This window comes from Lepidochelys olivacea, assembly GCF_965140295.1.
Source record: "Lepidochelys olivacea isolate rLepOli2 genome assembly, chromosome: 7".
Classification (NCBI taxonomy): Eukaryota; Metazoa; Chordata; order Testudines; family Cheloniidae; genus Lepidochelys; species Lepidochelys olivacea.
In genome coordinates, this window is record NC_140417.1 from 93415724 (window position 1) to 93434268 (window position 18545).

An 18545-nucleotide genomic window follows, 5' to 3' on the forward strand; every position below is an offset into this window, starting at 1 on the left:
TTACAGAGGAAGTTCCATAAGTTTAAGTTGTACCTCCCCAAGAGAGCCTGGTGGTTAGCCCCCCCCCGGAACTGAAGGCTGGCGGCTGAATCAACCTTCCTTCCAAAAAGGTCCAGCCTCTTGACCTCCTTATTTCTGGGGGTCGAACTGGTTTGCCCCATCTGTCCTTCTCGCTGGCTGCAGAGATGACCAATGAGCCCGGAGGCGGGTGGGTATACAAATATTCAAAACCCTTGGCTGGGACGAAATTTTTTTTCTCTGCCTTCTTTGAGGTGATAGGGATAGGAGATGGAGTTTGCCAGAGGTCTTTGGCTATTTTTAAGACCCTATCATTTACTGGTAGTGCGATACGGGCGGGGGTAGATGCTGAGAGTACATTAAACAGAGTGTCCTCCTGTTCAGCCACCTCCTCCACCTCCAAGCCGAAGTTTGTGGCCATCTACGAAGCAGGTCCTGGTGTTCTTTAAAATCATCTGGTGTGCTGGCATGAGAGGGCACCGTTACCACCTCATCTGGGGACGAGAATGATGACTGGGTCACTTGGGGAGGCCCTGGGGCATTATCCCCCATGGAGGAAGAGGGTTTCGGGGTGAGCACTTGCTCCTCTACCCCAGCCTCTGAGTGCACCTCGCTCACTGAGCTTGGTGCTGCTGGTGCTGTTGGTTGCTGCTCCGAGGCAGTGGCTGAAAAATGGAGTGAAGGAGGCATTGGCATCACAGGCATGTCCCACAAACTCCAGTAGGGCCATTGTGCTGGCCACTGGCCTTGCTGCCAAGATGGCATTGCAGAGGTCAATGTAGCCTCACGTGCCCAGTCATGCCGGTGTTGCCTCGGTGAAGAAATTAATTCCCTTTCTGTGCCGGGGGAATCACCTTCCAGGGACCACGGAGCGGCTGTCAAAGCTTGAGTCTGACAGCTAACTATTGCCACAGAAGCCCGGTGTCTTGAGTAGCTGGATCGGTGCCGGGGGCAAGGGGATCAGTATCGCATTGCAGACTCTTCCACAGTCTAAGAAATGGGGATCTGTGCAGAGGAGACAGCAGTCAGGAAGATGATTAATGCCGGTGATATGGTGACTGATACCTCCCTCTGGGTGACCCATGTTGAGAGGGCAGAGACTGTGATCCCAGTGCCAGCAATCTAGGGCGTCCTGCAGAAGATGGAGACCTGGGGCGTGGAGACGGAAAGCGTTGTCTTGGCTCTGGAGACTGGCAGCATTCGCTTGCCCTCTTGGGGGGGTCTTTATGGCTGGCTTGCTCTTGTAGGGAACCCTTGCCGTGTCCTGTGATGCACACAGTGCTGGCAGCACTGGTAGTGGCCTTTGCTCTCTAGGTGCCAGGAGAACCTGGGGAGGCGTCGGCCCTGTCATGAGTTTGAGTCCCCTACCACTCCTAGGAGTCAGTGGCGGATCCCTTGTGGGGCTAGGGTACTCTATCAGGGAGGAATTCCGACGTGGCTCTGGTGTGAGCTGGTGGCCCGAACTGGGTCCTTTGCCCGATGCCCCTTGGCCCTTCTTGCTTGGTGCTGGGGAATTGCATTTCTTTGACTTCTTCTTGGCACTGGCAATGGGGAGTGGTGTCAGGCAAAGCCTGGTGCCGGGGGTGAGCTACACCCCGAGGCCAAAGTGCTAGGGGTAGAGTCCATCCAGAAAGGCTCGGAAGCCAGGCGGAGAACAGCCTCCATGAGGAGGGCCCTCAAATGGATGTCTTGCTCCTTCTGAGTTCTGGGATGAAAGTTCTTACAGATGTGACACTTGTCCTTCACATGTGATTTCCTCAAGCACTTTGGGCAGCTGCTATGGGGGTCACTAACAGGCATAGGCCTGTTGCAGACAGAGCAGGGCTTAAAACCTGGAGACCGGAGCATGCCCTGCCTGGGGTGAAGTCCCCGCTGGGACACTCTCTCTCTAACTATACTACTTAACAACTACTTACTAACTAACTACTGTAAACAAACTTTTTACAAGGCTCTAAGGCTCGAAGTCTGAGGAGAAAGGTCCGCTAACCCTTGCCAGGCAAGGGAAAGGTGCTCCGACTAGCCATCACAGGCGGTAACAAGGAACGGAGAGGGTGTAGGCCTGCAGCACCGATGCATGAGCACGTTACTCAAGAGGGCGCCACAGCCAACCCTATGGATACCGCTAAGGCAAAAATATCCGACGACTGCGCATATGGGCATGCACACACCTAGAATGGAATCGACATGAGCAAGCACTCAAAGAAGAACAGTACAAATTAATGTAAAAAGTTTACAGCATTTGCAGAAAATACCATCCTGACAACACTATCACACCACAGATGTGTGTGTCAGAGCTGTAACTTCCTATTAATAAACAAATAACTATTACTATTTTTGTATAGAATAAAGCCTATTGAAACTTTTGTCCATTGTAACATTTCACCCATCATTAGCTGTATCAAAATTATTCAGAACAAAGCACTAAAAGGGATCTAACTACTGGACTATTATGTCTACCTGATTCTTCGTGTTCATCAATGTCTTGAGGATCCGAACCACTTCTATTACGATATTCTTTATAACTTTTTGTCTTACGAGTTGCCATCTCATCATCAGTAGCATCTCCACTTTCACCCTGGAAACAGTGAACATTGTCATAATCATCTTTAAAATGTTATTTATTTTACCCTATATTCTTTTTGTGAATGACAAAAACTGGACATGAATCAGCTATTCTACATTAAACACTAAAGAATCCTGCTGTAAATGCTGATAGTTGCCACCATCACTCTAGATAGAAAAGAGGTCATTTAAATCTCATGAAAGTTACACAAAGGAGTGTGGGAACTTTGGCTGTCACCTCAGTGTGACATCACACATAACAAGACAATGGCCTTGATTTTCTGGAGTGCTCTGGTTGGCTTGCGCTAAGCCAATGGCATAAAACAGTCCTAGAGGAGGTGCATCTGGCCCCTTGAGGAATCCCCCTGACTAAAGGAACCTTTGGGTAGCGTAGAGCCATCATACCAGTTCCTACATGATCCCTCTCTTGGCCACTTGTGAAAAGGATGTATGTCTAGGAAAAAGAACATGTAGCCTGGGCAACTCCTGTGCTCAGCTGATTTCCAACTACTGGAACAGCTCAGAGGGGAGGTACTATATAAAGGTCTCAATCAGTCTGCACCCCATTGTTCTACATGCTGTCCCCCAAAATCCTGGGCCTCCCTGGGTATGAGGAAAAATAAGCCTCTCCCAAATAAATAATAAGCCAGGGAACTGCCATTGCAATTAACATAGTTTCAAAGCTATAACAACTGTATTATTATTTACTGATCTTTTCTCTGGTTCCGAATACATGGTTAGTTATACAAAAACTATATTATAAATAGCTTAAATTGGCTAGATCACAGGATTAGTACATAACAAAATATTCTACCCTCATGAGTACTTTCTTCTTTTTCTTGGCTGTGCTTATTCCCAGAGTGTTGTTTCTCTGCACACTGGGTTTCTCAGTGCTTCTGGTCAGGGCCCCTGTGCTTGTGTTCCTTGCACTCCAGCGTCTACCTCCAAACAGTTCAACAGCCTGAGCCAAAGTTGGACCTTCAAATCTGCCATCCTCCTACAAAAATTCTCGGTATTACAAAAAAAAGGACTAGGTACAGTATTGCAGAAGGACTCAAACATTTTCTGAAATAGTAGTGAAGATGCCCACTATTAAGCAGTGAAAGACTGAACATCAAAAGCAAGGCAAGTTTTACTTATAGTAAAAGTACTGCTATTTGTTTTGTTGTTATTATTGGCAAAACGTTTTGCTTTTTGTTTTGTTTTTTTTTTAATCCCACCTCCCACTGCTCAAGATTTGAGCCCCTGTGTAGTTATGGGCATTGCTTCCTGTTTAATCAAATGCGAACTTCAAAGGCTCAATTAGCATACCAGTTTCACTTTTTATTTTATGATCTATTAAGATCTGCTTAATATAAAAGATCTGTTTAATACTTGATTTTAATGTATCAAATAGCCTTTGATTAAATGCAATATCAAAGGCCAGATTTCACTAGTTTTACACTAGTGTCAATCTGTTGACTTCAGTGGAGTTATGCTGGTGTAAAATTAATGTAACGGTGGAGAATCAGGTCTTGTATCTTTAATCTCAACCTGTCTAAAACAGATATGACTATGCATATTGTTGGTATCTTAGAAACTCTCACTTATTTATACATTAGATGATTACAATGTACCTTACCTGATAAAAAGAAAAGGAGTACTTGTGGCACTTTAGAGACTAACAAATTTATTTGAACATAAGCTTTCGTGACCTACAGGTCACTTCATCAGATGCATACAGTGGAAAATACAGTGGGGAGATGGGGAGATTTATATACATAGAGAACATGAAACAATGGGTGTTACCATACACAGTAACGAGAGTGATCACTTAAGGTGAGATATTACCAGCAAGAGAGTGGGGGGGGACCTTTTGTAGTGATAATCAAGGTGGGCTATTTCCGGCAGTTGACAAGATCGTCTGAGGAACGGTGGGGGGTGGAATAAACATGGGGAAATAGTTTTACTTTGTGTAATGACCCATCCACTCCCAGTCTCTATTCAAGCCTAAGTTAATTGTATCCAGTTTGCAAATTAATTCCAATTCAGCAGTCTCTCGTTGGAGTTTGTTTTTGAAGTTTTTTTGTTGAAGAATTGCCACTTTTAGGTCTGTAATCGAGTGACCAAAGAGATTGAAGACATCTGATTTGTGCCCATTTATTCTTTTACGTAAAGACTGTCCAGTTTGATCAATGTACATGGCAGAGGAGCATTGCTGGCACATGATGGCCTTTGATTAAATGCAATATCAAAGGCCAGATTCACTAGTTTTACACATCATGTGCCAGCAATGCCCCTCTGCCATGTACTTTGGTCAAACTGGACAGTCTCTACGTAAAAGAATAAATGGACACAAATCAAACGTCAAGAATTATAACATTCAAAAACCAGTTGCAGAACACTTCAATCTCTTTGGTCACTCGATTACAGACCTAAAAGTGGCAATTCTTCAACAAAAAAACTTCAAAAACAGACTCCAACGAGAGACTGCTGAATTGGAATTAATTTGCAAACTGGATACAATTAACTTAGGCTTGAATAGAGACTGGGAGTGGATGGGTCATTACACAAAGTAAAACTATTTCCCCATGTTTATTCCACCCCCCGCACCATTCCTCAGACATTCTTGTCAACTGCTGGAAATGGCCCACCTTGATTATCACTACAAAAGGCTCCCCCCCACCCCCGCTCTCTTGCTGGTAATATCTCACCTTAAGTGATCACTCTCATTACAGTGTGTATGGTAACACCCATTGTTTCATGTTCTCTATGTATATAAATCTCTCCACTGTATTTTCCACTGAATGCATCTGATGAAGTGAGCTGTAGCTCACAAAAGCTTATGCTCAAATAAATTTGTTAGTCTCTAAGGTGCCACAAGTACTCCTCTTCTTTTTGCGAATACAGACTAACACGGCTGCTACTCTGAAACTTACCTGATAAAGGCAGACATACTGTTTCCGTAGCCACTGCAATCTCTGATCAGGGAATTTCCTCATTTTTCTTACAGCTTTTGTTAATTCCAGCAATCCATCATACAGCATTTTGGCAGTATATTTTGGAGCCACGAAGTGCAGTAACTTATTATCAGTAGTTTGAAGTCCATATAGTAGTGTTACTCCATTCTCTTCAAGGGACATACTACAAAGTTTATTTTGAACACACACAGTGTGCATATCAACGCCAGGGTGCCCCATGTACACAGCCTTTGCTGAAAACAAATCCAAGAAACCTTCCACCAGTCCATTCAATCCAGTACTGCCAAGAAACTGAAATTTACCAAGGTCAGCATTGCTACCTAGCACACCGAGTTTTACTTTAGTATTTGCAGGACAAGCTGTAGTGGGTTTTATCCATGTCAAAGTACTATTGTCAGGTTGAAGCTGAAGAAAACAGCGTGCTGAGAGATGCATCTCCTGGTCATAATGTATGACAGTTGCCCCTTGTAGCATGAACTGATGGACATCAGCTCTGATTGATAACACATACCAGGGAATGAGTTCTATTCCATGATTGTATGCCTTTTGCTGCTCTTCAGTTGTATTTGTGTCCCACTCTTTTGACTGCTCAGATATGTCACTTTCTGAGTCTGAGAGATCTCCAATTATAAACCTGTATGTGAAGTAAGATACAACACTTATGTTTTCCAGTATTTGTATATATACTGTATACATAGTGGAACATCTGATACACATGTTTTCATTTACTCTGTGCATGTTTAGCTACAATACTATCTTTAAAACCTGTTCTATTATAGTTTAAATTCAGCAGAAGATTAACATCATACTGTTTAGAGGTACAAGGATATCTATGCTTAAAGACTTTGACAGTATTGTATTATATAGTATATAGAATGTACCTTTATACTATTGTAATTTTGGACAAACTAATTAATTAACAGATATTGTTAGGATTGATATCACTGTATTAGAGACAGAGAAAAAATGTATGATGACAATTTTTTCAGGTTTCCCTCCCAAACATCACATATACAAAAATATAAATGCACATTTAAAAAGTTCTTAGTAATGAATCACTTTCACAGGGGATCTAAAAACAAAGTGATTCCAGCTTTTAAATCCAATCCATACAATAGCTTTGGTTGCAGTATGTCCAAATCTCTTTTGTGGACACTGGCAGCACAGCCTAGTGGATTGAAGGCTAATTCCTTTACTATATTTCTACTTTTCAGAGATTCATTCTGTGGCCTTGAGCAAGTTACTTACTCTCTCTGTCTTAGGCTACATCTACATTTAGGAGCTAGAGGTGTGATTTCCAGCTCACTCAGACATACTTACACTAGCTCCCATCAAGCTAGCACACTGAAAATAGTAGCAAAGCTGGGGTGGCACAGGCAGGGGGGGCAAGCCATTCCAAGTACCATAGGGTTCTGGAGGGTTTGTACTCAGCACGACTAGCCCATGCCACTACTCGCTGCTATGCATGCCACCGTGGCTGCATCACTATTTTTAGCATGCTAACTCAATGACAGCTAGCATGAGTATGCATACATGAGATGGGAATCATCCCCCTCCCCCACAGCATAGACATACCCTTAATGTTATCATCTATAAAATAGTGACGACAACAACACATACCTTGCTCAGAAAAGTGTTGTGAGAATTAATTAGTGAATATTTCTATTTTGAACATGTAAAATATTATATAAGTAACATATAATTATCAATCACAACGTTTGTAGCTACCAATCCAAATATAGTGAATACCTTTACTGTTCTGAGAAACAGCAGTTATGAAGCAGAAAAATCTAAATTAACAAATATGGTTTATGAGAACAGAATTCACTTATCCAAAATCTCCTCCCTACAAGAGCTTCTTCTGCTAAATTGAAACACACATGTACTGCCGTATTGAATGTAAAAAAGAACAACCATAGGACAGATCCTCAGCTAGTATACATTGCTGTTGACTTCAATGCATCTCACCCCATATCTAAACATTAAAGTATTTGTCATGACCACACAAGAATAACTTTTTCAAATGGAAAAAAGCAGCCAACCCTACAAATATCCTAGAAAATATTGACAGGATTTAACAACAGAGAGGATTTGCAAAGAGCGGCCCAGGATAGACAGGGATGGCATACTCTTGTTTGTGCCATCTGAAGCAGCCACACAAAAAATGCACAATTAATTTCTGGCAGTAGCTAGCACAAGCAATATAGTTTAGGAAGTGCTGAGAACAAACTTACAGAACTCGGTTTGACTCAGAGGCTTTCTTTGCGTGTGTTGTACTGAGATGCATTAGGAATGAAGGAAACAGATAAAAGGAAATGTTAGAACAGACTGTCGTTTTATGAAGGAAATAGCAAGGGATGCAATATATAAAAAAGAAAACTGTGTGGATTTTCACACTTATTCTAAAGAGAAATTACTGTGCTTTAAAGATGTTGATTCAGACACATATAATATGGCTTGTCTCTCCAAAGTGGGATCAATCATTAAAAGGATTATGTGGCAAAATTTTGAACGTCGGCGTAAGTTAGTTGATTAACAAACCTTGAAAAAGTACATATAAGAAGGAGTCCAGTGGCACCTTAAAGACTAACAGATTTATTTGGGCATAAGCTTTTGTGGGTAAAAAAACCCCACTTCTTCAGATGTTTTTGTGGATACAGACTAACTCATCTACCCCCTGATACATATACTATAGGCAAGCTTCTATGTACTTTTCCACCCACAATCAAAATTTCTAACGAATCAAAATGCAATTCTAGTTCTTCCTTTGGAATGGATAGGTGAATGTGACTCTCACAGCCATATCACTTTCAAGGACATCAAATTACAAGTAGACCATGTAATTTCCCCTTCTTCAATGACACCCATATTTTATAGATTCCCACTCTTATATACTGTTGTGTATGAAAACATTAAATCACAGGAAAATTAGGGGGAGCTTCTATCTCAATTTATTCTGGTCTACCTTAATTTTGACAATATTTAAGTGTCACAAGTTTGAAATAATTTGAAATATATAAGCATTTTAAATTAGAAAAATAACTCTATCCTCTCTGTCAGGGGAGTGAGATATGAAGGAGATGACAAATAATTGTACTTGCGTTGGCAATTTTCTGTCTTCCTACCCAACTTGCTTTATCCCTGAAAAGAGAAAGCCCTAATAAAAATGAATCATTGACATATACTTGGCATGTCAGGAAATTCCTGGTGAATAGCCAATGCACTGATCACAGAGTGCTAAATATCCTATCAACAGGCAAGAGTGGGAATATTGATAAACATATTCCCTGACTTTGTTAGATGCCCCTTATATTCTTCAGCTCAAGCTAAGTTATCTATTTTTATGGACTCATAGCCTCAGTTCTATATGTAATTCAGGAAAAATCAATTAAGGTAAGATCTTCATTTTCACTTTGAACTATGACACTGAAGCAAATTATGTGATATTTCCCCCAAACATCAAAATATTACAGTTTCATATATCACCCTACAAAAATCAAGATTTCTACTACTAAACAGTCTTTAGTTTAAATAAATAACTATAATAAAAATACTTTTTAACTTTACTAAGAAACCAAATATTAACATATACAAAAGAGCATAAGTTAATGACCTCACATACTACGTGCAAAATACTACTCCCATCTCACTGGAAAAGCTGTCCACAGTGCACAATATTTTAAAACAATCCTGCTTTTCCAGCCTCTACACAAAAAGAGAGCAAAATAGTATTGCCTCATCCTCCTTTGCTGCAAGCTCCTGTCCCTCCCAGAGTTCTCAGTGTGCACAAGAAGGAGAAAACAGGACAGTGGGAAGGGAAAGGAGACTTCAAGCACTGACGGCTGGCAGCCAAGAGGGCCTGACTACAGAGGGATGAACTCTTTAAGAAAGCAGACAGGACAGACTGGTACTGCTCAAAGGAGGATGAATTCATTTAATTTCATGTATGTATATAGATATAAAACATATACTCCAAAGCAATGATTAAACATTTACAGGAGAAGTTACCTTCCCATTTATCATTACTAGAAGCATTTTACTTTGCTTCAATAAGTGAAATGTTGTTTTCCCAAGTTTCTTTTAAATCTGAGCTGTGAATTAAATACTAGTTTTAAAATGTCTGATGTTAGTTAAGAAAATAATTTCTGGAAGGAAGCACTTAAGTTGTAGGAAATTCTAAAGACTATGGGCTTTCTACAGCACTCTTCCGCAATCAAGGGATGATGTAAATGGACAGTGAAGTAGGACAGCCTTTCTTGGCATCAGCTGCTGCTTCGGTGCTCAGAAGGAACTAAGGCCAGATGTTAATAATTCTATTAGAAAACATTATTTCAGGAAACAAAGATTATTTCTTTAAAATGAAATTTACAATTGCATGTAAATGAAATAAACGCAGGAAGCTGGTAGTTCCTTCTCAGATGCTCACTTACTGGACTTTATATATAGGTGGCTGAACCAGTTTGGATACCTCTAAACATGTGGGTATTTTACTCTCTATCATGTGGTTCTTTATCTACAGAGGTAGGGAGCATGCTTCCTGTTAACTATCTGCTACTGTGATATTTTAAATTTATTAGACTAGACTAAAGCTCTTAGTAAAAACAAAAGTTCCTCTCTTTATAACAGTAATACACTTGTCCTTGGGAAAGACTGTGATAGACATAGAACCACCATCTCACCTAACTGCATTTTTCTGCTGTTTCTATGCTATATAGATGTGGTTAATTAGAAATGCACTGTGGGAGACTTATCTCAAATTGGAAGCTAGATACATAACACCAATTTCATTCCCCTGTAAAATGTTTTCCTCTTTAAATTCAATAAGAAAGACAACTAGAAAACAAAACAACACTTTGGAAGATTAAATGATTTAGCAGGCTTTGGACTTATCACTATTCCCACATGACCAATACTGTACGGTATGCTGGTATGATACTGATCTACTACTGGACCTCTCACTGTACAAGTGGGAACTGGGAATCTGAGGTTGCTAACACCAAGCTTTCCCAGGTGTCATAATAAAAGAAACACCAGTGCTAAATAACTGGACTGATCCAGTGTGAAAATTTGGTTAATAGCTTTCATGGATTCTTCCTGAGGTAATTATGAACCTCAAATGAACATATCCTTAAAAAGTAGCAGGCTTTACCAACAATAATAAATAACCTTTATATTAACTAGGGCAGAATGCTGTTTCAACCCACAGGATATAAGGTTCTGAGCTTTGATAACAGAGATGCCATGGTGCTATTCCTGGCACAACTGATCAAAATCATAATGTAACTGTGGGTTTCTAAAGCTCTCTAGACAAAATAAAAGTGATTTGCCTGGAAATAATTACATCACAATAGACGATAAAACTATTGAGAGATTCCAAGCCTCTGAGCATCCTGATATCAAGCGTAACTCTGGGAAAAGAGCTGAAATTGGAAGGGGCAAAATTCAAGGATGCTTATATTAAAGTTTCATGTTGTTACCATAATTGAGACTCAGACAACAGCAAATTAAACATGAAAAATCTTGAAACACATAGAAAAATAGCACAGTAAACTATGCAATGTAAAACCTACTGGTAACGGTTTCTATCCTTCAAAGAGTTTTTTCTTGAATTGCCTCCTTCACTAAAATTGTCTTCAACTTCTTCAGATTCCAAACTGCGATTACAACTCCGAATGGTTTGAAAGATACTGTTTGCTGTTGATTCTTTTTCTGTATTATTTAAACCATCTTGGCCTACTCGTTGCAAGAAATTATCTTGCCCGTTGTAATCTGAAACAAACTAAAAAACCCCAAATAGTTAATACAATGAACAGTTAGAATAATACATAGTTAAGTAAACTGACAGAAATAGAGTTTAACTTGAGATTTTCAAAGGGGCCTTGGTGTATGAGGCACAGATCAACCCCATTGACTTTCAGTGGGAGTTGAACACCTAATTCTGGTCTATTACTAGGAATTCTAGGCATTAGAATACTATAAACAAATAAATAAATAATATTAATTCCTTTAGACTTTTTGAAAATCTCAGCTTTAATCTCTACACTTGAGGGATGATTTGAAAGGAAAAAAATATAAAAATGGAAAGAACAGTTATTTACCTTACAATGACCGTAAGATGTAAGATTTTCAAGATGTAGTCAGCGTGGATCCCCCTGTAGATACGGCTGCACCACACGTGTGCGAGATTGGATTTTTTTTTAATAGCAATGTCCATTAGGACCATGTATGTGCCCTGTGCCTTCTTGTGCTCACATGGAAGAGGATAAAGGGTCCAGGAACTGACCCTCTCTCAGTTCCCTTGCAATTTGAAGCTTGTGTTAGCTGAAGACTGAAATTGTGGATGGAGCAGAGGGCAGGTCATGGGATTCACACTGCTAACATCATCTCAAGGAATTACTTTTACTGTAGGGTAACTGTTTTTTGTTCTTCAGGTATGTGTAAGCCACCACTGCAGGTGACTGTCAAGTAGTAGCCTCTTCAGGATGGCGGCCATGCGGAGAATCAGCTGCAACTGTCGAAGACAAATGGGAGTACAGCTCTCCCAAACTTTGCAATAAGTCCAGTGCATAATGCTTGACAAATGTGACACATTGCAGAACCATGCTGACGATGCCACTTGAGCTCTGGTAGAATGGTCCCTAAATTGTCAGTGGGAGAGGAACATCAGCCATCTGGTAGCACAGTGTGATACATTTTGAAATTTTAGGGATAAAATGGTTTGCCCTTTAGAGTGGTCAGGTATAGTCTCATATAGTCGTGGGGACAGTCTGAAAGGTTTGAGCCTGTCAATATAGTTTCAAAGAACCCTGGATAAACCAAGGTATGGAGTTTCTTCTCCTCTTGCCTGGAACATGGCTATGGGAAGAACACAAGTTAGTTCACTGATCGATTCAAATGCATTTCTAAAACCACCATTGGAAGGAATTTTGCATAAGGTCTCAGGACCACTTTGTCTCTATGAAACCAGGTAGACAGAGGCTCTGCCATGAGTTGCTGGATCTCACTGACTCTTCTGGCTGAAGTGATGGCAGCCAGGAATACTGTTTTGGAGAGCAAGATGTTGGATAGATGTTGGAAAGGGACTCAAAGGGGGACTCCATAAGCCTATGAAGGACAACACTGAAGCCCCATGGAGGATCTCTAACCAATGAGTGAGCATGCATAAGGCACTTAAGGAATCTGGATACCAACAGATGAGAGAAGATTGAAAGAGACTGAATTGGTGGATGATATGCTGAAATTGCCACCAAATGGATCTTAATTGAAGTAAAATTCCAGAATGTTTTAATTGCAGCAAGTAGACCAAAATCTTCAGTATTGGGACCTGCATTGGGTCCAGGCCATGTTGGGCTGCCCACATCAAGAACCTTTTCCATTTAGAAGAGTAAGTTTTCCTTATGGATAGTTTCCTGCCTGATGCCAGAATCTCCTGATTATGCAAGGAGCAGTCCTTTTCCATGATGATCAGCCAGCCAATATCCAGGCCTTCAGCATCAGCAACTTTGGGTTCAGATGGAGTACTTGACTTATCTCTTGTACAATAGATCTGGGTGGTCTGGAAGTCAGATTGGTGTTGTAGAAAGTCTGCCAGCAAGAACTATTTTGGCCAGTAGGGAGCTAACTACCAAGATGAATCAGGTCCAATTTTGTCTAATTTTGGCAACCACGCTGGTGATTGCTAGGATTGGTGGGAAGATGTAAAAAAGGGCCCTGATTCCATTGTTGGAGGAAAGTGTCCAGTAAAGGCGGACAAGTGATATCTGAAAGTGAGCTGTAGAGTGGTTTTGACATGGTTCTCAATCATCTCTTCAAACCTGCTCCCTCCGGGGGAGAGAGAGAGATTGATTTGCAACAGAGAAGAGGGAAGAGGGGTGAATAGTGGGGTCCATGAATAATCCATGAATAGTGGGATCACTTTCTGGATGAATACTCAGGCTGGTAGCTATGAAAGAAAGATGACATTCTTGGTTTCTGAGATGGCTGGTACTGGAAGGGTTTGCAGTATGGTACTGGGGCATAAATGTCCAAAGAGCTGAGTGTTGGTCTGGAATCCTTGAGGCAGTGCAGTGTCTCTTCCATTCATGGGCTATTTAAATGCATATCTTCAAAGGGTAAGTCCTCAATTGTAGCCTGGACTTCCCTTGATACTCCGGATGCCTGGACCCAGGACACTTGGTGCTTTACGACTGCTGTGGAGACCGATTAAGCAGCTGTATTGGATTCATCCACTGCCACTTGTAGTGCTGTCTTGACTATCATCTGCCCCTCCTTGATCATGTCTCAATTCTTCCCTATACACCTGTTGGAGTTGAGATAGGAAGGAAGCCACCCTCTCCCATACCAAAAGTTGTATTTTGTAAACAGCACTAGATTGGTTGTAATGCAGAACTGGAGAGATGCTTTCCTTCCATAAATGTCCAGCTTTTTGAGGTCCTTGTCTCTGAAGTCCTCTGCTTGGATCTAGTCCTCTCCTGGACTGCAGAGACAATGAGCAACCCCAGAGTCAGGTGGGCATAAAAGTAATCAAAACCTCCGGGCGGGACTTGGTAGTGTTTTTCCAGACGCTTCCAAGACAGAAGGAAGTGAGGCAGGGATGTGCCCCAAACCCTTCACTGCGTCTAAAATGCCCTCATTGACTGGGAGGGCAATTCTTGTGGGCATGGAGGTGCTGAGGCTGTCAAATATGTCTTCCTGGAGCACCATCATTTCCATGTCCAATGTGTCCGCTATCCTTGGCAGCAACTCCAGGAAAGCCTGGAAGTCACTGACAGCCAGTGTTGGGGCTATGATGGCTGATTCATCAAGGGATGAGGAGAATTCTTTAGGTAGGGAGAGCAGCTGGAGTGTCTCCTTCATTAACTCCACCATATCTTTGGAAGGTCCATGCAGTACTACTGAGGGCGCTTCAGCAAGCATTGCTGATGGTGACCGAGATCATCTCCTCTTTTCTGAGTCATGGGAAGGGGACATATGGGAAGGTGGGGCCTCAATAAATCCAGTACAGCAAGTTGTACTGGTCCTGGCTAAACTGTGGGTGTCCCATCCATTCCCAGTCCTGCACAGGGGCTCTGTACCACATACCTTCCAAGTACTCTTTCGGATACTGTCATTTCCTCTTGGGCAATGGTTCCTTGCCTGAGGTGGGGGAGAAGGAATGGCCTGGTGATGAAGAGGAGAAATAGGTCTCTGGAAATTACAGTGCCAATACATATGGTTTCTGGCACTGATGTTTGTGGAGCTGGTGCCAATATCACTACTGGTGTCTGGGCTTGTTCTGACACCAAGAGGAGTCGTGAGGGGGGCTTTTTGAAGGAATGTCTTGATACCAAGAAGGGTTCTGGTTCCAGGATCAGTACTGGAGCAGTTCTCTGTATCAATGTCAGTACCAGGGCAATCACCTGGTCTCTTGGTCTCACCGATGTCATGACACTATGCTTATCGATGCTGAGGATTTCAAGGGCTTCTCTCTAGTCCTTGAGTCCTCTCTGAAGAAACTGGCTTTGATGCCAGTTGATTGCTGTGTTTGCGTTTGGTGGTGGAGTGTCTTTCCATCTCAGAAGGCAGTGCCAGGTCTCTCTGTCCTGAAGACAATGCAGTCAGTGGTAAAGTTGCTGTTGGTGATGTCGGCACTGGTAACAATGGTATTGGCACCCTTTTTGCCTTCTTTTCCCTACTGGAGCCAAAGATGTGGTGCCTGATATAGACAGATCAATGAATACAATCTCCTTGGTTCTGGTGCTCCTGAATCTGAAGCTATCTTCATGGATTAGGTACAAGTGGGGCAGTTAGAGCCTCGTGTCTTGGGATTTCCAGGTATGGGTTGAAAAGGAGTGGCAGATGGAACATTTGTTGGTGATGTAACCTTTCCCAAGGCAGAACAGACTGGAAGTTGAGGCTAGACAAATTTAGACTGGAAATAAGGCATATAATCTTTAACAGTGAGGGTAATTAACCACTGGGACAATTTATCAAAGGTTAGGGTAGAGTCTCTATCACTGGCAATTTTTAAATTATATTCAGATTAAAAAAAAAGATCTGTTCTATTTCAAATGGAATTATTTTGAGCAAGTTCTATAGCCTGTGTTATACAGGAGGTCAAACCAGATGATCACAATGGTCCCTTCTGCCCTTGGAATCCATGAATCTGCTTTGTTCATCTATGAGAGGCATGAAACTATAACAGGAAGGACACACATTAAACTTAGTGGGTTTTGAGCCTGCCATAGCTAGAGATTAGCACAAAGCACCTCACTCTGCTGTACAGGGGGGTGTCCCCCACGTCTATCCTAACTGCTTGCTCTCTCTTTTTTTCACGAATACCCAACAAAAAAGTCTAAGATGAAGGATCTAATTAAAAGGAGAAGTGCAGAAGGGTTTCTTCACTGGAAAAGGGTTCTGAAACCAGAAGCAGGTCAGACAAATTCCCGGTCTGTCTCCCTACCACAGACATTAAGAAGGAATTGAGAGAACGTCAGGGCCTCTCCACCCTTTATGTCTTTGCACAAGAGCACAAAGTAGCACAGGGCTGCATCCATGGCCCTGCTGGATGTTGCTATTCAAAAGATTCCAGGTTCGCCTGCCTGAGCACCTACCTCAGGATCCACACTGACACATACTCGAAGACTTGCTTCTTTTTGTATATTAACGGCCTGAAACACTGAGGTTCTGAACTCTTCTTTACCTCTATTCCCATTGAATTAAGTGGAAGTTAAGAGCACTATCTTTCAAAGAAAGTGCTTAGCACCTTCCAGAATGAGGTTTTTTGGCATAAACATTCATTGCTGATTGCAACTGTAGTTGCAATATATTTGTCATTCCTATATATAAACAATCCACTTTAAATTAATTTTAAAAAATTAATACGAGTTGTTATTGTATAACTGGATTGATATCCTTCTATTTGATACCATAGATTACATTTTGGTTTAGAGAAGGTCATAAAAAGTTTCATCAACTGCATTGAACAAAGGGGGTTCAAGCAATTGTCACCTTCAGTAACTGTCAAATAACAATTTCACTATCATCTACAATTTGGTAGGGAGCCATTTTCACTGTATACAGGTATGGGCATGTAACCATTTAGAACATCAATGCCATCTCTTAATAATTTACCTCTAATGTTTCATCCTGGGAATTATACTGTGGGCAAAGTCTGATGAGGCTTGCTGCTCCATCAAGAACTTCACAAAGCTCCTTTAAAAATACACCACAGAAAGGAACTACTTTACAGCCTGGAATATTCAGAGCACGATTTACCACTTTCCGATATTCAGAGGATGATTCATGTTGTGCCATAGCATCCTTCAGACCTCGCATGGTTTCAATATCAGACTGATCCATGAACTGCCACATTTTTAAAACTTTTCTAGACCTATTGCAAATAGACAACAAAACATTTGTAAGAAAATAAAAAAAACATAGTTTACATTAAAGTTCAACACCAGAAGTCGATCTCTTCTATTAAAGAAAATTAGTCTTACTTTCATTAGCATTATTCAGAAACAGGGGTCAGCACCACCATGCTGCGCGACAGACACTTGACAAAATTACTGGACTTAGGGACAGACATTGGCGGGGGGTGGAAAGTGGCTCTGGGCTGAGGCATAGGGTTGGGGTGTGGGAAATGGTATGGGCTCTGGGCTGGGGGTGAGGGTTCCAGGGTGGGGCCAGAAATGAGGGGTTCAGGAGGGGGCTCTGGGCTGGAGCAGGGGGTTGGGTGTGTGTGGGGGTGTGATGGCTCCACCTGGGGGTGCAGGCTCTGGGTTGCGACTGGGGGTGAGGTGTTTGAGGTGTAGGAGGATGCTCCGGGCTGAGTCCAAGCTGTTCGGAGGGTGGGAGGGGGAATAAGGGCTGGGCCAGGGGGGCGGGGCCTGGGCGTGTGCAAGCTCCGTGCAGCGCTTACCTCAAGCAGCTCCCTGAAGCAGCGGCATGTCCCCTTTCTGGCTCCTATGCGGAGGTGCAGCCAGGCGGCTCTGCACACTGCCCTGTCTGCAGGTGCTGCCCCCAGAGCTCCCATTGGCCGTGGTTCCCAGCCAATGGGCTGGGAGCGTGGAGTCAGCGCTGGGAGGTGGGGGACAGAGGCAGTGTGCAGAGCTGCCTGGCCACGCCTCCACCAGCAACAGCAGGATAGGGAGCTGCTTGCGGGGAGGCTCACTGCCCACCCCGCAAGTGGCTCCCTGTCCCTGCTGTTGCTGGTGGAGGCGAGCGCGGCCAGGCAGCTCTGCAGGCATGCTGCATCAGTCTGCAGGCACCGCCCCCCCAGCTCCCATCGACCGTGGTTCCCGGCCAATAGGCTGGGAGCCGTGGAGTCAGCATTTGGGTAGAGGGGACAGAGGCAGTGTGCCTGCAGAGCCACCTGGCGTCTGCCAGCAACAGCAGTGACAGGGAGCCACTTGTGGGGAGCCGCCCCAGGTGAGCACTCCCATGGACCTCAAAATTTTTACCATAGACACTTGTGTCCATGTACGGACACGTTGCCAGCCCCTGTAAATGAATGAGACAAATTCAGTTAGCTCAGGCTAACAGAACAATTTTTTCCTTTTGAATAACTGAACACCAAAATGAACTTGCAAAGCTGAGTAATGAGATCTAGAAATTGCTGGAGCTACAGCTGGGATTTTCAACAGAGCCTAAGAGAGTTAGGCACAACAGCTTGGGAAGGAAAAGAGGAATCTTTTCCATTTATCTTGTTATACTATCTTAAAAATAAAGAGTAGTGGCAGGAAATCAAACATAGTTAAAGGAACAATGTCACGATAAACCTATCCGTACATAACATAAGCTGCTGTATTATTAGTAATCCTTAGATAAGTGAGAGTGAAATAATTTTCAAAAATGATTTTAAATCATTAATGTTGATTAGTATATTTTTTGCATTTCCGTCAGATTGGACAATGAAAATAAACTATAAAATAAACAATTTCACTTTTGTTTCTTGTTAGTTTCAGCTTTCCAGCTCTCACGCTCTAGCATGTTGCAGCCATGTTTGTGTTGTAGATGCTCAAA

At 42.4% G+C, this 18545-nt stretch overlaps 1 protein-coding gene across 2 annotated transcripts in view; it reads right to left on the reverse strand.

Annotated features, from left to right (window-relative positions):
• Positions 1 to 18545, reverse strand: part of PLCE1 (phospholipase C epsilon 1) — a 325202-nt gene that overhangs the window by 66518 nt on the left and 240139 nt on the right. For both annotated transcript variants that reach the window (XM_084634850.1, XM_084634851.1), the window contains exons 6-10: positions 16653 to 16911; positions 11111 to 11319; positions 5499 to 6174; positions 3395 to 3577; positions 2476 to 2593 (exon numbers count right to left, since the gene is read on the reverse strand). In XM_084634850.1, coding sequence (XP_084490976.1) covers positions 2476 to 2593; positions 3395 to 3577; positions 5499 to 6174; positions 11111 to 11319; positions 16653 to 16911 — 1445 coding nt within the window. The remainder of the gene's footprint in view (positions 1 to 2475; positions 2594 to 3394; positions 3578 to 5498; positions 6175 to 11110; positions 11320 to 16652; positions 16912 to 18545) is intronic.